This window comes from Medicago truncatula, chromosome 2, assembly GCF_003473485.1.
Source record: "Medicago truncatula cultivar Jemalong A17 chromosome 2, MtrunA17r5.0-ANR, whole genome shotgun sequence".
NCBI lineage: Eukaryota > Viridiplantae > Streptophyta > Magnoliopsida > Fabales > Fabaceae > Medicago > Medicago truncatula.
The window spans coordinates 5,151,231-5,168,815 of record NC_053043.1 but is presented as its reverse complement, the minus strand read 5'-3'; the positions used below and the strand labels follow the sequence as shown (position 1 = coordinate 5,168,815).

General features: G+C 32.3%; 2 protein-coding genes across 2 annotated transcripts; one reads left to right on the top strand and one right to left on the bottom strand.

The window, feature by feature from the left end:
* Positions 1-2,391: 2,391 nt before the first annotated feature.
* On the bottom strand, positions 2,392-2,892 carry LOC112419259 (glutathione S-transferase T3-like). Its single transcript, XM_024776468.2, has one exon. The coding sequence runs from the start codon at positions 2,890-2,892 to the stop codon at positions 2,392-2,394; it is 501 nt and encodes a 166-aa protein (XP_024632236.2).
* Positions 2,893-4,804: 1,912 nt separating this feature from the next.
* Positions 4,805-5,472, top strand: LOC25486001 (uncharacterized). Its single transcript, XM_013607144.3, has one exon. It carries the CDS (start codon positions 5,061-5,063, stop codon positions 5,235-5,237), a length of 177 nt encoding a protein of 58 aa, XP_013462598.1. The 5' UTR covers positions 4,805-5,060; the 3' UTR covers positions 5,238-5,472.
* The last annotated feature ends 12,113 nt before the right edge of the window (positions 5,473-17,585 follow it).

Here is a 17,585-nt window from a genome sequence, read left to right as displayed (position 1 = left end):
CAACATTGAACAAGCCAATCTCAAATAGTTCACCAATGATTCAAGTAGATCATTTATGGCCTTCCTTATGTGTAATCCTACCTTGATGCAATTCATTTTCTTCCCTACATATTTCTAACCAAAACCTAAATGCATTTTAAAACTAGTTTCACGTGATCCCAATCAAATCAAATAATAGACAAGTTAATTAAGTGCATCAAACAAGTGGCAGGACCACAATATAGATAAGCAGGATGAAAGAGCAAACTACTCTTGCACATTGTGTTGTGCATAATATACATCTTCAACTTCAACTACTTCTTTAGGTATTTAAGACACGTGTACACATCACATGGTAATTGCTTCAAGTTTAACGAAAGCATTTATAATGAGCATCCACAATAGAGTCATCCAGTTTTAGGTATTTAAGACAAGTGTACACATTACCTATTAATATATTTTTAATAGTAGTATGTAATGAGCACATAATTCCTCCAACCCAACACTGTACACAAATATCTTAAACGAAACTCATTAATCAATTTTTTTGACTAAATTAATCATTTATTAATAACTCTATATCATTACATTTCAATATTCTAATATTTAATAACCCACTTGGGTTGGTCTAGTGGTATTGACTTGAGATCTGGGAGTATGCTCCTTCTCAAGGTCTCGGATTCGATTCTCTCTTGCACCAATTTGAGGGGTTAGTTTAGCTTCTTCAAAAAAAAAAAATTCTAACATTTAAAAATGTAAATCTCACTTAAGATTTGAGGTCTTCATTGAGACTTTATGTCTTACAGGTACCCAAAATTATTTCTCCTTAATGAGAGTACTTGAGAGTACCTATAAATACGAAGTCTTAAAATTTGAGACACCATCATTGTTTGGATGGTCTAAGAGCATACACATCGGTTGACTATTACAATGGTTTTACTTTTCCCAAAGCCATTGTGTCAATGTGGTAAAGATATTTGGCCTTTTGGCAATGGTATATTGAGGCAACCGTAGCACTGCATTCCTACCGTGGCTTTGTTCTTTGTTGAGTTTATAAACTAATATAAAATTAATTATTACCTCAAAAGGTGCTATATATATTAATATAAAATATAATTGTGATGTATATTATAAAATTTTGTGGGACCCGTTTTAAAGTTTTGGAGAGTAGTATGAATATTTAGAAAATGTAGTTGAATGATTTAAATAATAGGGAAGTGTGAGATAATATAATATATTCAGTGGAACCCATTCATACCACCCATAAGAATCTTGAATCCAGATGCAAAATAGATATGAATTTAGACTGCCTAAATTTATAAAAGCACACAGTCTGGCAGTAGTGATCACTTAATCTCAATCATTGATTTGATATCAAACTGTTCAAATTTAAAAGTCCACTGCAAATCATTTCATCCATCAATTTTAAATCAAAGGTGAATAATTGTGTCACATATTTACAACATCGATCTTGGGGAAAAAAACCTGTTTTCTCTTCTGTACATGATGTGAATTGAACAATTATAGCCAAATATTGCCTAATAAGACCATCCCCAATGGTTTTTTCTTTCAATACCCTTCAACACCCATTTTTTTAATTTCCAACACTCCACATCATTTTCTCTCTCTTTATTCAACACTCATTTAACTTTTACCCTCTGCAATGATTTTTCATTCAACACCCTACCCCACCACTTTTTATTTCTTATTCTTATTTAATTTTTGTTTTTATAATTACATAAAATTATCGATTATAATTAAATTAAAATAATACAATTAACTATTCATTTTTTAGTTTTTTTGGAAAAACAAAATTTTGTAAAATAATTTATTTTTATTTTCTCAACTTAAAATACAATACAACAAACTAAGCACGCGACACACAAATAACTTAAAATGCAAGACAACAAACTAAGCATACAACACACAAATAATTTATTTAGTATGATACAAATCATCTTCAATCACGATACATTCCAAACTTTGTTCATACGTGCTTCACTAGATCTGCTTGCAATTCGTGATGAACATTTGGATCACGCAACTCGGATCTAGCACGCACATGATTTGCAAAAGCTGGTAACACCTCGGTCGAGTATGGTTGCGGTGTACTAGATCCACTTCCCCCAGGTTGCTCAAAATCGGTCCAACGTTGAGCATATGTATCTCGTTTATCCTCAACAATCATATTATGTAATATGATGCATGACCTCATGATGATACCCAAATCGGCTATGTCCCACAAGCGAGCTGGTTCACTGATGATTTTAAATCGAGCTTGAAGCACTCCAAAAGCACGTTCGATGTCCTTCCGACAACTCTCCTGATGTTTTGCAAATAACTTATCGGGTTTACTTTGAGGAAGTCTAATTGATTTGACGAAAATTGGATAAGAAGGGTAGATACCATCAGCTAGATAGTATGCCATATTACAGGACATACTTTCTCCTTTAAAGTAAATTGAACATTCTTCCCACATGCAAATAATTCCTGCGCTTTTGCCAAAACATCATCTTCCGACCAACCGCTTCCTTGCAAACGCTTAGCGCTTTCATAAGCACCAATCCATTTATTTATTACTTTGCTCATATAATTAAAACGGTTTCGGCAAGCAATTACATCACGCGGAGGATCAAATGAGCAATGCTCATTACAATACTCAGCAATTTTACCCCAATATGTTTCACTTGTCTGGTTTCTCCCGACAACACTGCATGTTCCAAATTTTATCCACCCACTAATTAGCACCAAATTTTGTTCAGTGTTCCATCCTGGTTGCGGATTTCTCTTGCTCTTAGGAGTTGTATCCTCTGGAATTGGAGTGACTTCATTAGCTCTTGTCATTCCACCGCGATTTATTTGTGTTGAATATTCAGGATATTCACCAACACTCTGAAAATTTTCATTCACCATTGACATATAATCATTAAATGGGGTGTTTGAGATGGATATCCCATCATAGATCTATGATATGAATTAAAGTTGTTTGGAACAGAGGATGATGAGTGATTGAAATTTGATGAAAACCAAAATTAGGCATGTTTTGAGGATGTTGATTGGGAAATTGATTTGGATTTTGAGAATGTTGGTTGGGAAATTGATTTGGGTTTTGAAGATGTTGGTTGGAAAATTGATTTGGGTGTTGATAATTGTTTGGATTTTGGTAGCTAAATAGGTAATTAAAAAAATTTTGGGTGTTGAATTGATTATTATTGAGATCTATTTCACTAAATAAAGACTAAAACATCAAAAGAAATGCTAATAATAAGATTAAGAGAGTGAAAAACTTGTTTTTTTTTTTTTTTTTCTGTGTCCAAATCAAATGATCCAAGTCTCTATTGTAGAGAATAAAAATTCACGAATTTTGGTAAAAAAAAAAAAAAAAAAATTTGCAATGAAATAATCGAGTCCAAATTATTAAGAAGATAAAAATCGAAGCAGCCAATCGTGAAGTACCACATGTCACAACTTTATCCAAACAACCTTCTCTCTCCGCGGCAACCTACTACAGACGCGCCCTGTCGGCGCGTGCATCACACGCGCTCAGCTTGGCTAACAGAAACGCGACGCGTGGCCTCTCGGTTCAAAATTTCAATATGTTTAACCCTTTCATCACCTCTTTCCTCTTCTCTCATTTTCAATATCCCTCTCTAATCGTTTCAATATATTGAAAATGGCATTCAATAGGCCATTGTAAATGGTCTAAAGTTGACTAGTAGATAAAACTACTGTATTTTCCTTTTTGTGGAAAATGCAATTATAGATAGTCATAGTGTCCGGACGGTAAATACCAAATTTAGAAAAACACTAGCAACAAGCATCACATATTGAGTTTAGATAAGGCAATTTTTTTTTAGGGGAGTTATTTCGTGTCACCGTCAAATAATAAAAGCGATGTTCGTGTCAAATAATTGGATGGATGTTTTTTTTTTTGACAAATAATTGGATGTTGAGTACTTCTTCCGTTTCAAAATATAAATAAATTTTACTTTTTAGGTTCATTTAATTAATGATGTATGTGGTCCATATTATAAACCACATACATCATTAATTGAATGAACCTAAAAAGTAAAATTTGCTTATGTTTTAAAACGGATGGAGCATTCAATAAAATCATGGTTTTGTTTTGCAAAGTTTTATTTTTAGCATAGATAACTTATAAGTTCATAAAAATATATTCTACTAGAACATTATTTTTCACGGATTTATAGTTTTTTTTTACTACTTCACTTCAAGTAAGTTTGAGCTTATAACATATTTCTTTTTCTCAATTTCATATTTGATATCTTATTAAAAATATGAATTCAAAATATATTTTTATATTATTTTATATTCATCAACTAATTAACCACTTTTTTGATTATGAAACCATATAATGCAATAAAAAACACTAGTGGTAAATCGAAAATTTTCCAAACACTACAAGTTTAATGTGTTGGCTTATGCGTTGTGGTTAACTTATGAATTATCTACTATTTTATTTTCCAAACATAGACAATAGGTGAATAATTTGTCACAGTCAATTTATTTTCACACCCATTCTTTTTTGGTTAATTTATTTTTATTTTTGAATCTTTAACCAATGACCATTAGCAACATCCTTAAACTAATTGGATAATTAATTAGCCGTTAATGTGGCGGCACAAGTGTCAACGGCATACTACTTGATCAGAAAGAAAAAAAACCTCCCAATGGTATGATGCCATGCCATCATCTTCACATGACCACATACACATGTCTCTTTCTCTTCTATTTTATGAGTTGAAAATGACATTAAAAAACAATTCCCAGAAACAATAAATGAATAAATAAAGCTATGCAAGAGGATAAGATCAAGATAGAAACCACACCAACAAAAACAAAACTAAAGTAAGTAAAGAGAGCACACTGAAAACCTAAAATACCGGAAACCGGCTCATGACTCTCCAATAACAGTGGCGCCGCTTTTAACAAAACTGTCAAATATTACCAGCTACTCAAGTCACCCACTCTCCTTATATATCATAACTTTCTTTGTTGACTCAACTTTCTCTTATATATACGACAACATATTTCATTTGGATTCAAATTCAACTAGAAAGATGATACTGGTGGCGATTGTAGCGGAGGTGATGGAGGAATACACGGCGTTACTGGCAAGGATGGTGGAACAGGTTTTCAATTCTGCACCTGTACCTCGAAGGGTTCGTTTTCTCATACTACGTAATCTTCCCTTTGTTTCTTCTCAACCTAGGAGGATTCACTTTCAATCTCATTAGTTCTTTTTTCTTCTTCTTCTTTGTTTTGTTTTGTTTTGTTTTGTTTGCCATTGTTCCGTATCCTAACCTTTGTAAATTTTTATCTAGTGAATTTGAGTTTGATGGTGATTGCACTGTAAATTTACTATGAAGGTGTGCAAACAAGTGTGTAGAAACTTCTCTTGGACATTTATTTTGTTCTCTTAGGACTCCAATTTTCTTAGTAGACGAAATAGTAAACACCATTAAACTCACACATCAAGGTCCTGGTTTCAATTCGGATGAAAAATGTTCAACATGATAATTTCAACATTCATTTAGAACACAGGTCTTCAATTTAATCAATGACTTAAATTAAAATTTTTAAGGTAATTATTATGATCTTTTTAATTATATTAATCATTTTAAGGTTAAATAATATTAACAACAACAAACTTATAATTTACGTGGTCCAATGCAATGTTTCTTGACTTGACGTAATTTTCATTGAGATATACTCCACTCTCTTGGCTATACGGGTGGCATTTGGTGGCATTTAGGGTGGGTGAGGGAAAGAATTTTCCACCATGAAAAAGTAGATTATGTCCATTAGATTAAAGAGGAACATAGATTTTATTATGGTCCATCCACACTATATCTTTTTGTCACTTCATCTTCAACCTTGGTATTATCATATCAATCCATGAGACCCACCACCAATCTGTAAAACCTTCAATCTGAAAAACTCTTCCTGTAATCCAGAAATCAAAACTAATCAAACAAACAAAATCAGATTTTGAAAAAGAAAAGATTTCTGGAAACCGATGTATCTCATCGAAAGTGCAAGCAACGAGAAAGTGTTCCAAATTAGGGAACCATGAAGTGGACGGATTTGATTTGGTTAGACTTGAACCCCTCCGTGAACGACGTCGTAAATAGATTCAAACGACGAAGTAAGGCAACATTGGTAGTATTCTCTGCCAAAATCGGTGGAAGATCCTTCGGCCAGTGATAGGACAATGAAAGGTCAAGCGAAGTAATCGATCGGCGAAGTCTGATACCGTCTGCAACCCCTACGCCCGTTGGTGCCACCGAACAAGATGAACATCACGAAGCTCCAGCCAGTGGTTGAAGAGAAGAAGGTGAAGCGTGTGGGGAGGATGAAGGAGAGAGAAAGGGAGGTGTAACACCCCGTTTTCCCGACTTAGAAATTTCATTTAATTAATCAGAGTAATCATCAAATAACGGAATGCTACACTTCTAAAAATCATAAAACAGATAATTAACAAATTATCTTTCAACATAATTAATTCAAATACTTCGCAGCGGATTAAGTTCATCATCATAAATAAGTTTTGGCACGCAGGCCTTATCAAACGCATTATAAGTTCAGTAAATCAACATCAAAACATAGCATGTACGTAAAGGAAAGAGAAATAGCCACTAAAGACCCCTCCCGTTACGTATCAGAGCCCTAAGACACTTGAGCCACCACTCCTACTAAACTTTAATACCTGCAAGTTACCCATACGAAGGGCAACATTTTCAAGCAGAAGGGGTGAGATTCACAATCAATAATAATAATGTATAATTCATCAAATGCAACTAACAACTTAAACTCTATTAATTAGTAATAGTAATTCTTTTAACGACTCCTAAACCATATCATGTACTCATCATATCAACAGTCATAACTCGATATCATTAACAATCATCATAACAGCATCATTTAACTTCATAATCAACATCTTAATCATAATCATATAACATCATACTCATAATTCGTATACAACATGACAACTTTATAATCAATGACATAAACAACGTAACAACATCATATTCATAGTTCATATACACATAACAACATCATTAATTTGTATTAACATTCTCCACTAAGCACCTTATTAACAACTCATGAATATGGGACAACTTAGCAACTATACGTGACATCATCATTTCATAATAATAATTATTCATCAAACATTCCATTAGCAATTCATGAATAAAAGACAACTTATCAACTTAACATAACCATCATCAAGTACATTTAACAACTCATAGATAACATCACATAATCATCATCACAACATTCATAATCATCATCATGTAACATTTAACAACTCATAGATAACATCACATAATCATCATCACAACATTCATAATCATCATCATGTAACATCATAACAACCTCATATTCAACACCATAAACAGTCATCATAACATCGTAATCAATATCATAAACATCTTCTCATAATACTATAAACGACACAACATAATCATCACATCATAACAATATAAACAACTACAATTATCCAATATATGTATATATTTCATAATCAACAATATCATCAATAATAGATATCTAACTCATCAATTAAATCTAACACCCTGTCATAATAATAATTTATCAATATATAAGTATATCATCATTAACAACATCAACAACAAATGGTAATTAAAACCAACAACAACGACTCATGTGACAACCCGACTTCACCTCTAAGACTCATGCAAGACATGACAACTCCACTAAGACTCCTCAACAAATGCAACTATGCATGTGGTACCATATCAGAGCCGAAGCCCTCACCGTTATAGAATGGTTAAAGCATTCTTTTTTATCAGGACATGAGTCCTCCCATTAACACCGCTTTGAACAACATAGTGTTCCACCGCTTTGAACGACAAGGCGTTCCAGGACCGAGGTCCTCACCATTTTTATGCTTATGCAACGACTCCACTTGTGTATATCTACATACAACTCAACAACAAATGCATATGTACTTATATGACTCACCACCCCTTAATGCAACTGACTCCACCCGTGTATATCTACATACAACTCAACAACATCAACGACAACCACTACTCATCAATGCATATATGTAAATATGACTTCACCTCGACAATCCAATCAATAATACTTCAACCTTTGAAAAGAATTCAGCAACATGTATAATTTATTTAAATATAAATATACATCACAGTCAACAATAATCCATCATAATTGATCCAACGATTCTAGAAAATACGCAATTAATCATCTCCAGATTCACTAAGCTCAACAACGGCAACATAGGCAGCACATAAACATCTCAAGATATAACAATATCAAATGATAATCAATATCAACTTAAACATCTTATATAACCCACATAATGCATATACAAATATATCTCATTACTAACAACATCAAATCATATTATATCTGACTCACTCAACATCAACAGTACTATAATCAACCTCCATTCCTACCCCAAGGGTCAACTCACAACATGGGTTAAATACTCTTAAACACCTTAATTACACTCATATTACTTCTAGTTTTGAGCCTTGGAATTATCCCACCAGTTTTGGATTAACTTGGAAAATGTTTTGCTGAATTTTCATAAAATTTCCCTAAGACCTACTTGGAGTATTTTCATCATAACTCCTAAACCAAAAATCATTTTAGAGTCAAACCAAAGCCATTGGAAAGCTAACAAAATTATCTACAACTTTCATGTTTACACCAAAGGCCTATTCAAAATAGAAACGTGTGAAAAAGACACAAGAACGCAAAATGAGAAATGCTGTAAAAAGGCATTTCGCTTAAGCGAACGGTTCTTCGCTTAAGCGAACTACTTACAGTAGCTGTTCGCTTACAGCTCGCTTCCGGCTCGCTTAAGCGAACAGTCATCGTTCCTGCATAATTTTTCACGGGTTTAAACCATTTTTCACCCCAAAACCCCCAATTTTGATCTCCCAATGCCCAAACATGTTTCCAAATATTGTTTATAGGTTCATTATACAATTAGACATCTAAAGGAACATAAAACATGCATCAACAACAACAAATACAGATCATTCCACCATCATACAAATCTTCATCAATTCATCCAATCAATCATAATTTCAATCAATTTATGATCACAACAACAGTATAGATTAAGTTTTCATTCTAAACATTACGTTACAACAGAATTAACATGATCAATACCCATTCCCGTCAAAATCATCATCAAACCCTAACCCTCAATTTAATTTCCAAAACTATGCAATTAGGTCAATTTTCAGAAATTATAGATTATGATTATTGAGAGATAGTCTCACCCTTACCTTAATTCAGAAGAAAATGCACAACGATCAGATTCCCTTGGCTCTACTTGCTCTTCTCTCCCTTGTCCTTGGTTTTTCTCTCCCCAAAACTTGTTTCACGTAAAACTGCTTCTAACCTTTTCTTTTCCTAACTCCCAAAATATAACTCCTCCTTTATTTCATTAAACTCCCCTTAATTCTATTAATTCCTAATTAACTCCCCAACCTCCAAAATAATATTAATTCTCACATTATTCTAATTTATATTAAAATAAACTATATAATGAAATAATACACACCACATAATCAACCAATATTATTTAAAATCACATAAATTATATAAATATATCCTAACTCAATAAAAATAATTAAATAATCAAATAATTCAAGGAGGGCGTTACAACTCTACCCCTCTTAAAAGAATTTCGTCCTCGAAATTCAAAGCAAAAGAAAATGAATTCAGTTAGTGCATAAATACCCTTAAACTATATATAGCCAGATATAACCTTCAATCAAAACATACAAACCACATTAAGTTAATCATTCAAACATAATCACTTAATAAACATTAACAACTTAAGACTCCAATTCTTTGGAAAGACAACTTACAACTTTAATGACATTGACGACAACAGCGGCAACGACAACAACAACGACTTTGCTGTTAGGACTAGTCACAAATACACAAAATAACATATCTATGAATCACACATCTTTAAATAACTCATATTTATATAACACATCTATACACATCATCAAATAAGTCATCATCTAAAGTAAACGGAAGAACTTTGAAATCAAAGTTTAAAATGGAGAAAATCTCATTTGTTATTCATTGAATTCTAAAAGCTTGTCAACTAACATATGATTAAGAGCATCCATTTTCTAAATCCAAGTTATGATATCACCGTTAGAAACATTTTCAAAGTAAAACCAGTTATATGTTTTAAAGGTCTTTTTCACTATTCTAAATATAATAAAATCATATGAAACCATAATGCACAAAGTAATGTCACCGAAAGCGAGAATAATTAACATGTTTTAAGGATCTTTAAAACTCTCTCATAACATATTTCATAAATCAATATTAAATGTGTAAACCGATTTTGGCAGATTGACATATAAAAGAAAAAAAAATAGAAAACAGAAACATGCTTTCACAAATATCATGCATCTCATATATCAAGATCAGAAACATGAAACGATAACATTTAAAGCTTTTACCGATCGTATATAATCCTATCAAAACAACTATATTAACGTACGAGCATGATGTATAAAAATTCACATATAAACATCACAGTTCCATTAACGAAAATCAAACATATAACTATAGTAACATAAAAGAACACGAAATCAGCGAAAAAGTCATCAAAAGAATTTAGAAAAACAACGAAAATCAACAACCATTAACTACCCATATGAGTACACAACCCCTTATAAACAACAACATAAGAGTATACCACCTCTCACAAAACACCTGAACATAAATAGTCACCAACAACAGCTTCAACTCCGACTTCAACAACTTAGACAACATTAAGTTGACACTCTAACCTATGTGGCTCAACACGACTCTACTACTTGGCCGGACGGACCAACCTGCTCTGATACCAATTGTAACACCCCGTTTTCCCGACTTAGAAATTTCATTTAATTAATCAGAGTAATCATCAAATAACGGAATGCTACACTTCTAAAAATCATAAAACAGATAATTAACAAATTATCTTTCAACATAATTAATTCAAATACTTCGCAGCGGATTAAGTTCATCATCATAAATAAGTTTTGGCACGCAGGCCTCATCAAACGCATTATAAGTTCAGTAAATCAACATCAAAACATAGCATGTACGTAAAGGAAAGAGAAATAGCCACTAAAGACCCCTCCCGTTACGTATCAGAGCCCTAAGACACTTGAGCCACCACTCCTACTAAACTTTAATACCTGCAAGTTACCCATACGAAGGGCAACATTTTCAAGCAGAAGGGGTGAGATTCACAATCAATAATAATAATGTATAATTCATCAAATGCAACTAACAACTTAAACTCTATTAATTAGTAATAGTAATTCTTTTAACGACTCCTAAACCATATCATGTACTCATCATATCAACAGTCATAACTCGATATCATTAACAATCATCATAACAGCATCATTTAACTTCATAATCAACATCTTAATCATAATCATATAACATCATACTCATAATTCGTATACAACATGACAACTTTATAATCAATGACATAAACAACGTAACAACATCATATTCATAGTTCATATACACATAACAACATCATTAATTTGTATTAACATTCTCCACTAAGCACCTTATTAACAACTCATGAATATGGGACAACTTAGCAACTATACGTGACATCATCATTTCATAATAATAATTATTCATCAAACATTCCATTAGCAATTCATGAATAAAAGACAACTTATCAACTTAACATAACCATCATCAAGTACATTTAACAACTCATAGATAACATCACATAATCATCATCACAACATTCATAATCATCATCATGTAACATTTAACAACTCATAGATAACATCACATAATCATCATCACAACATTCATAATCATCATCATGTAACATCATAACAACCTCATATTCAACACCATAAACAGTCATCATAACATCGTAATCAATATCATAAACATCTTCTCATAATACTATAAACGACACAACATAATCATCACATCATAACAATATAAACAACTACAATTATCCAATATATGTATATATTTCATAATCAACAATATCATCAATAATAGATATCTAACTCATCAATTAAATCTAACACCCTGTCATAATAATAATTTATCAATATATAAGTATATCATCATTAACAACATCAACAACAAATGGTAATTAAAACCAACAACAACGACTCATGTGACAACCCGACTTCACCTCTAAGACTCATGCAAGACATGACAACTCCACTAAGACTCCTCAACAAATGCAACTATGCATGTGGTACCATATCAGAGCCGAAGCCCTCACCGTTATAGAATGGTTAAAGCATTCTTTTTTATCAGGACATGAGTCCTCCCATTAACACCGCTTTGAACAACATAGTGTTCCACCGCTTTGAACGACAAGGCGTTCCAGGACCGAGGTCCTCACCATTTTTATGCTTATGCAACGACTCCACTTGTGTATATCTACATACAACTCAACAACAAATGCATATGTACTTATATGACTCACCACCCCTTAATGCAACTGACTCCACCCGTGTATATCTACATACAACTCAACAACATCAACGACAACCACTACTCATCAATGCATATATGTAAATATGACTTCACCTCGACAATCCAATCAATAATACTTCAACCTTTGAAAAGAATTCAGCAACATGTATAATTTATTTAAATATAAATATACATCACAGTCAACAATAATCCATCATAATTGATCCAACGATTCTAGAAAATACGCAATTAATCATCTCCAGATTCACTAAGCTCAACAACGGCAACATAGGCAGCACATAAACATCTCAAGATATAACAATATCAAATGATAATCAATATCAACTTAAACATCTTATATAACCCACATAATGCATATACAAATATATCTCATTACTAACAACATCAAATCATATTATATCTGACTCACTCAACATCAACAGTACTATAATCAACCTCCATTCCTACCCCAAGGGTCAACTCACAACATGGGTTAAATACTCTTAAACACCTTAATTACACTCATATTACTTCTAGTTTTGAGCCTTGGAATTATCCCACCAGTTTTGGATTAACTTGGAAAATGTTTTGCTGAATTTTCATAAAATTTCCCTAAGACCTACTTGGAGTATTTTCATCATAACTCCTAAACCAAAAATCATTTTAGAGTCAAACCAAAGCCATTGGAAAGCTAACAAAATTATCTACAACTTTCATGTTTACACCAAAGGCCTATTCAAAATAGAAACGTGTGAAAAAGACACAAGAACGCAAAATGAGAAATGCTGTAAAAAGGCATTTCGCTTAAGCGAACGGTTCTTCGCTTAAGCGAACTACTTACAGTAGCTGTTCGCTTACAGCTCGCTTCCGGCTCGCTTAAGCGAACAGTCATCGTTCCTGCATAATTTTTCACGGGTTTAAACCATTTTTCACCCCAAAACCCCCAATTTTGATCTCCCAATGCCCAAACATGTTTCCAAATATTGTTTATAGGTTCATTATACAATTAGACATCTAAAGGAACATAAAACATGCATCAACAACAACAAATACAGATCATTCCACCATCATACAAATCTTCATCAATTCATCCAATCAATCATAATTTCAATCAATTTATGATCACAACAACAGTATAGATTAAGTTTTCATTCTAAACATTACGTTACAACAGAATTAACATGATCAATACCCATTCCCGTCAAAATCATCATCAAACCCTAACCCTCAATTTAATTTCCAAAACTATGCAATTAGGTCAATTTTCAGAAATTATAGATTATGATTATTGAGAGATAGTCTCACCCTTACCTTAATTCAGAAGAAAATGCACAACGATCAGATTCCCTTGGCTCTACTTGCTCTTCTCTCCCTTGTCCTTGGTTTTTCTCTCCCCAAAACTTGTTTCACGTAAAACTGCTTCTAACCTTTTCTTTTCCTAACTCCCAAAATATAACTCCTCCTTTATTTCATTAAACTCCCCTTAATTCTATTAATTCCTAATTAACTCCCCAACCTCCAAAATAATATTAATTCTCACATTATTCTAATTTATATTAAAATAAACTATATAATGAAATAATACACACCACATAATCAACCAATATTATTTAAAATCACATAAATTATATAAATATATCCTAACTCAATAAAAATAATTAAATAATCAAATAATTCAAGGAGGGCGTTACAGGAGGTGGAAGTGTAATTCAGTGTTGAGAGTGCATGATATTAGGGTGCTCTTATTTTGATCTAAGGGTAAAAATAATACTTTCCCATGATGGGGAATTCTTTCCCTCACCCACCCTAAATGCCACCGGCTATACAAGGTTTTGTGTAGGACTTTTCTTCAAAAAAAGGTTTATGTAGGACCTTTTGATAATTTGCAATATGATATCATTTTTTAATGAGCTAATCATTTGGATTGCATGAATGAATGTCCATAGTCTGATGATAAATTAATAGTAAATAATATGATATGATATGATGGATGTGTATAATTTGAATCATTTCAAATTATTGCCGAATTGATTGTAAATCTTGGCTTGGTTGTGAGTGAGTTTTTGTTGTGTGATATAATATTAAATTAATGGACAGACACGATCGTTAATCGGTAGCATAATATTGCAATGCTCTTCTAAGTTTTAACCAAATATCGTAAATGATACGAATCTATTGGTAATTTAAAATTCAGTAATGTCACTTTGACCCATTATTGTTTCGTATTTTTAATTTTTACCTCAGACGGGCTTCAACCAATATGACAATCGGATTTCTCTGATAAGATCATAGACAACATAACGTTTGATTTTCCCTGATCAAAATAATTAATTGAGGTTCCATTAATTGATATTGGTAGATGAAGATGGCTCGATGTCTAAGTTGGGTTATTTCTTTTCCTATATTTACACCCTCTTATTTAAATTCATATTTTCCCAAAATTACCATTCACCTGAGAAACCACCTCCGAATTGTCGATAGGCAGAGTCAAAATCTAAGGTCCGGAGATAGGTGAATTCTCAGCAATCCATGTGTATGGATAACTTATTTATTGTTAATTTCACGATTATAAACATTCGTTTGCTATGCATAGTGTTGGCCATTTGGATGCAAGTTTTAGTATGTTAAAAATTGTGGATTTTTTAGGCATATGGGAAACCAAGATTTAAAATTTACATTACCGTTTCTAAAAATCTTAGATTAGATTAGTTGGTCTAACTGTTGCACCATTTCCTGATTAGGTTCTTCATGTTCTCTACATATAAATTCATTCATTTGTGGATTGTATGGTTGTTTTGGTTAGATAGATCATTTTTGGAACAAACCTCATCAATCATAATATTGATATATGATTTAGTATGGTGAGAAATGAGTTTAAAACTTGTTTTTTTATATGATATTCTTCACTCGTAGTTGGTCTGTGTAAAAGACAACTGATTTGCTAGGTTTACCAAATGTTGTATGTTCATTATTTGATGCATTTTGTGTATAGTTTATGTGATTATGTATGAGGTGTTAATTTGATTATGGTGATTTTAGTTTAAGTGTGTTATAGACGGCTAGACACTACATCACCCGGTGTCATTTTGTTGTTGTTTTCCACAGGTATTTGGGAAGGTCGACCCTAAGTTTTATAACAAATTCAAAGATGGTTTTTGGCAGACGAGGTTGTAACTGACACTGTGTTAGATTCAACAAATCTTATGAGAAACCCTTGCTGACTACTGGGTGGGATAAACTACAGACATTTTGCAACTTTGACTGGAGATCACATTGTTACGTTCAATTACGAAGGCCATAACAAATTTATGATTATTGTTTTCAAACAACAAACCATTCAATTTTCGATTGTTCCACGGTTTATACACCCTTATGAATCTAGTGTCAAGTTGTATATTAACATCGATGCGCGCGTTAATCAATATAAATAAATACCCCCTTGTTTCAATTTATATAAATTAGTTATTCAATAACTTTAAAATCCAAACTGCAATAATCCAGTTAGATTAAATGGGTTCGGATTATGAGGAGTGCTATGAACACTCTCTATGACACTCACTCTCTTATTGAGTGAAATTCATGTGGGTACCACACATTGAAAATGGATCCCACATAAAGTGGTGAAACCCGCATGAGTTTCACCCAATAGGAGAGTGAGTGTTAGAGAGAGTGCTAGAAAGAGAGTGTTCCTAGCATTTCTCTTCGAATTATATATATAATCCAAATGACATTTTTGAAAATAACATAGGATGGTTGAGAACCTCGTATGGTGAGAAGAGTTACAGTCAAATCTTGGTAGCCTATACCTATGTCCTCCCCAGGTTTGATCCATTTAGTTTTAGCAAGCACAAATTATGCTTGATCATACCCGCTTCATTTCTCCTAACATGAGTACTCCTTTATTTCCATATAGATCATATATAGTGCAACAAAATAATTCTTTTTGGTCTGCACTTAAAGTCTGCATAGAAAATATGCTCTCAGCCACCGAATCATTAATGTTCAACACATAATGCATGACATTCCACAAACCAAGTCTTTGCCAACATTATTGCATGTTCTAACATTAAAAAAAATGCATGTTATTTTCAACACCTATATCACTAAGCACACACTTATTCAGATCATTTTGACATGGTGATCATGAAGTAAAACTCTCTAGCGGTCAAACAATTTTGACAAACATGCTAGAGTAAATTCTTAACTTCTGCCATAATCTTAGCATGACAACTGAGATACCACCTTGAAAGAGTAAATCACATGCTTCTCACATTTCCAAATAAATTTATCATTATGAATCGATTCATATAGAGGAGTCTGCATAATTTTCACAGCAGGTCATGTACCACCAATTGAATGTTCCAAGCTTTCCTATCATGGAACAACAAATTTCAAATCGTTAGTATGTTTGAAAAAGGATCTAAAAGGTTTGGTCACCCCATTCCCATCATGCAACCAATGATGCTCCTAAATTGGTATAATTAGTGTATATCAACGTCATCTAAGACCATCTTAAATGATTGATTTGTTGTTATTTAGTCTAGATTCTGCAAGATCGAGTTATATAATCTAAGGACGAATATATATATATATTATTAAAATAATCCTTGTGAAAAAATTTCACTTTCTAAAATTTTGTACCTGAAAATTTTCTACCTGGAACAACGCCACCGTTAGCAATCAAGAGACTAAATTGATTAAACAATATAATATCGAGGGAGACTTTTGCTATTTCGATTAATTCAAAGAGAAAAACTATTGGTAAAAACATGTTTACAAATATTTGTGTTTGTTTATGAGTATGAAGAATTTTTTTATAAATTTTTTTTCTGAATTTTTTGATTTTGTTTGACAAAAAAATATAACAATGTTGACATTTTATAAAATAAAAAACTAAATCTGAAAAAGAAAAGATAAAAGACAAAAATATTACCTATTTATAACATAAATGATTAAATCGGAAAAAAAATAACTGACTAAAGTGTTATCTAAATTAAATTAAGAGACGAATTGTATAATTTTATCATTTGGTTGATTAAAAAAACATATTTTTAGATAAAATACTTAGAAATTCAAAATTCTACTAGTAC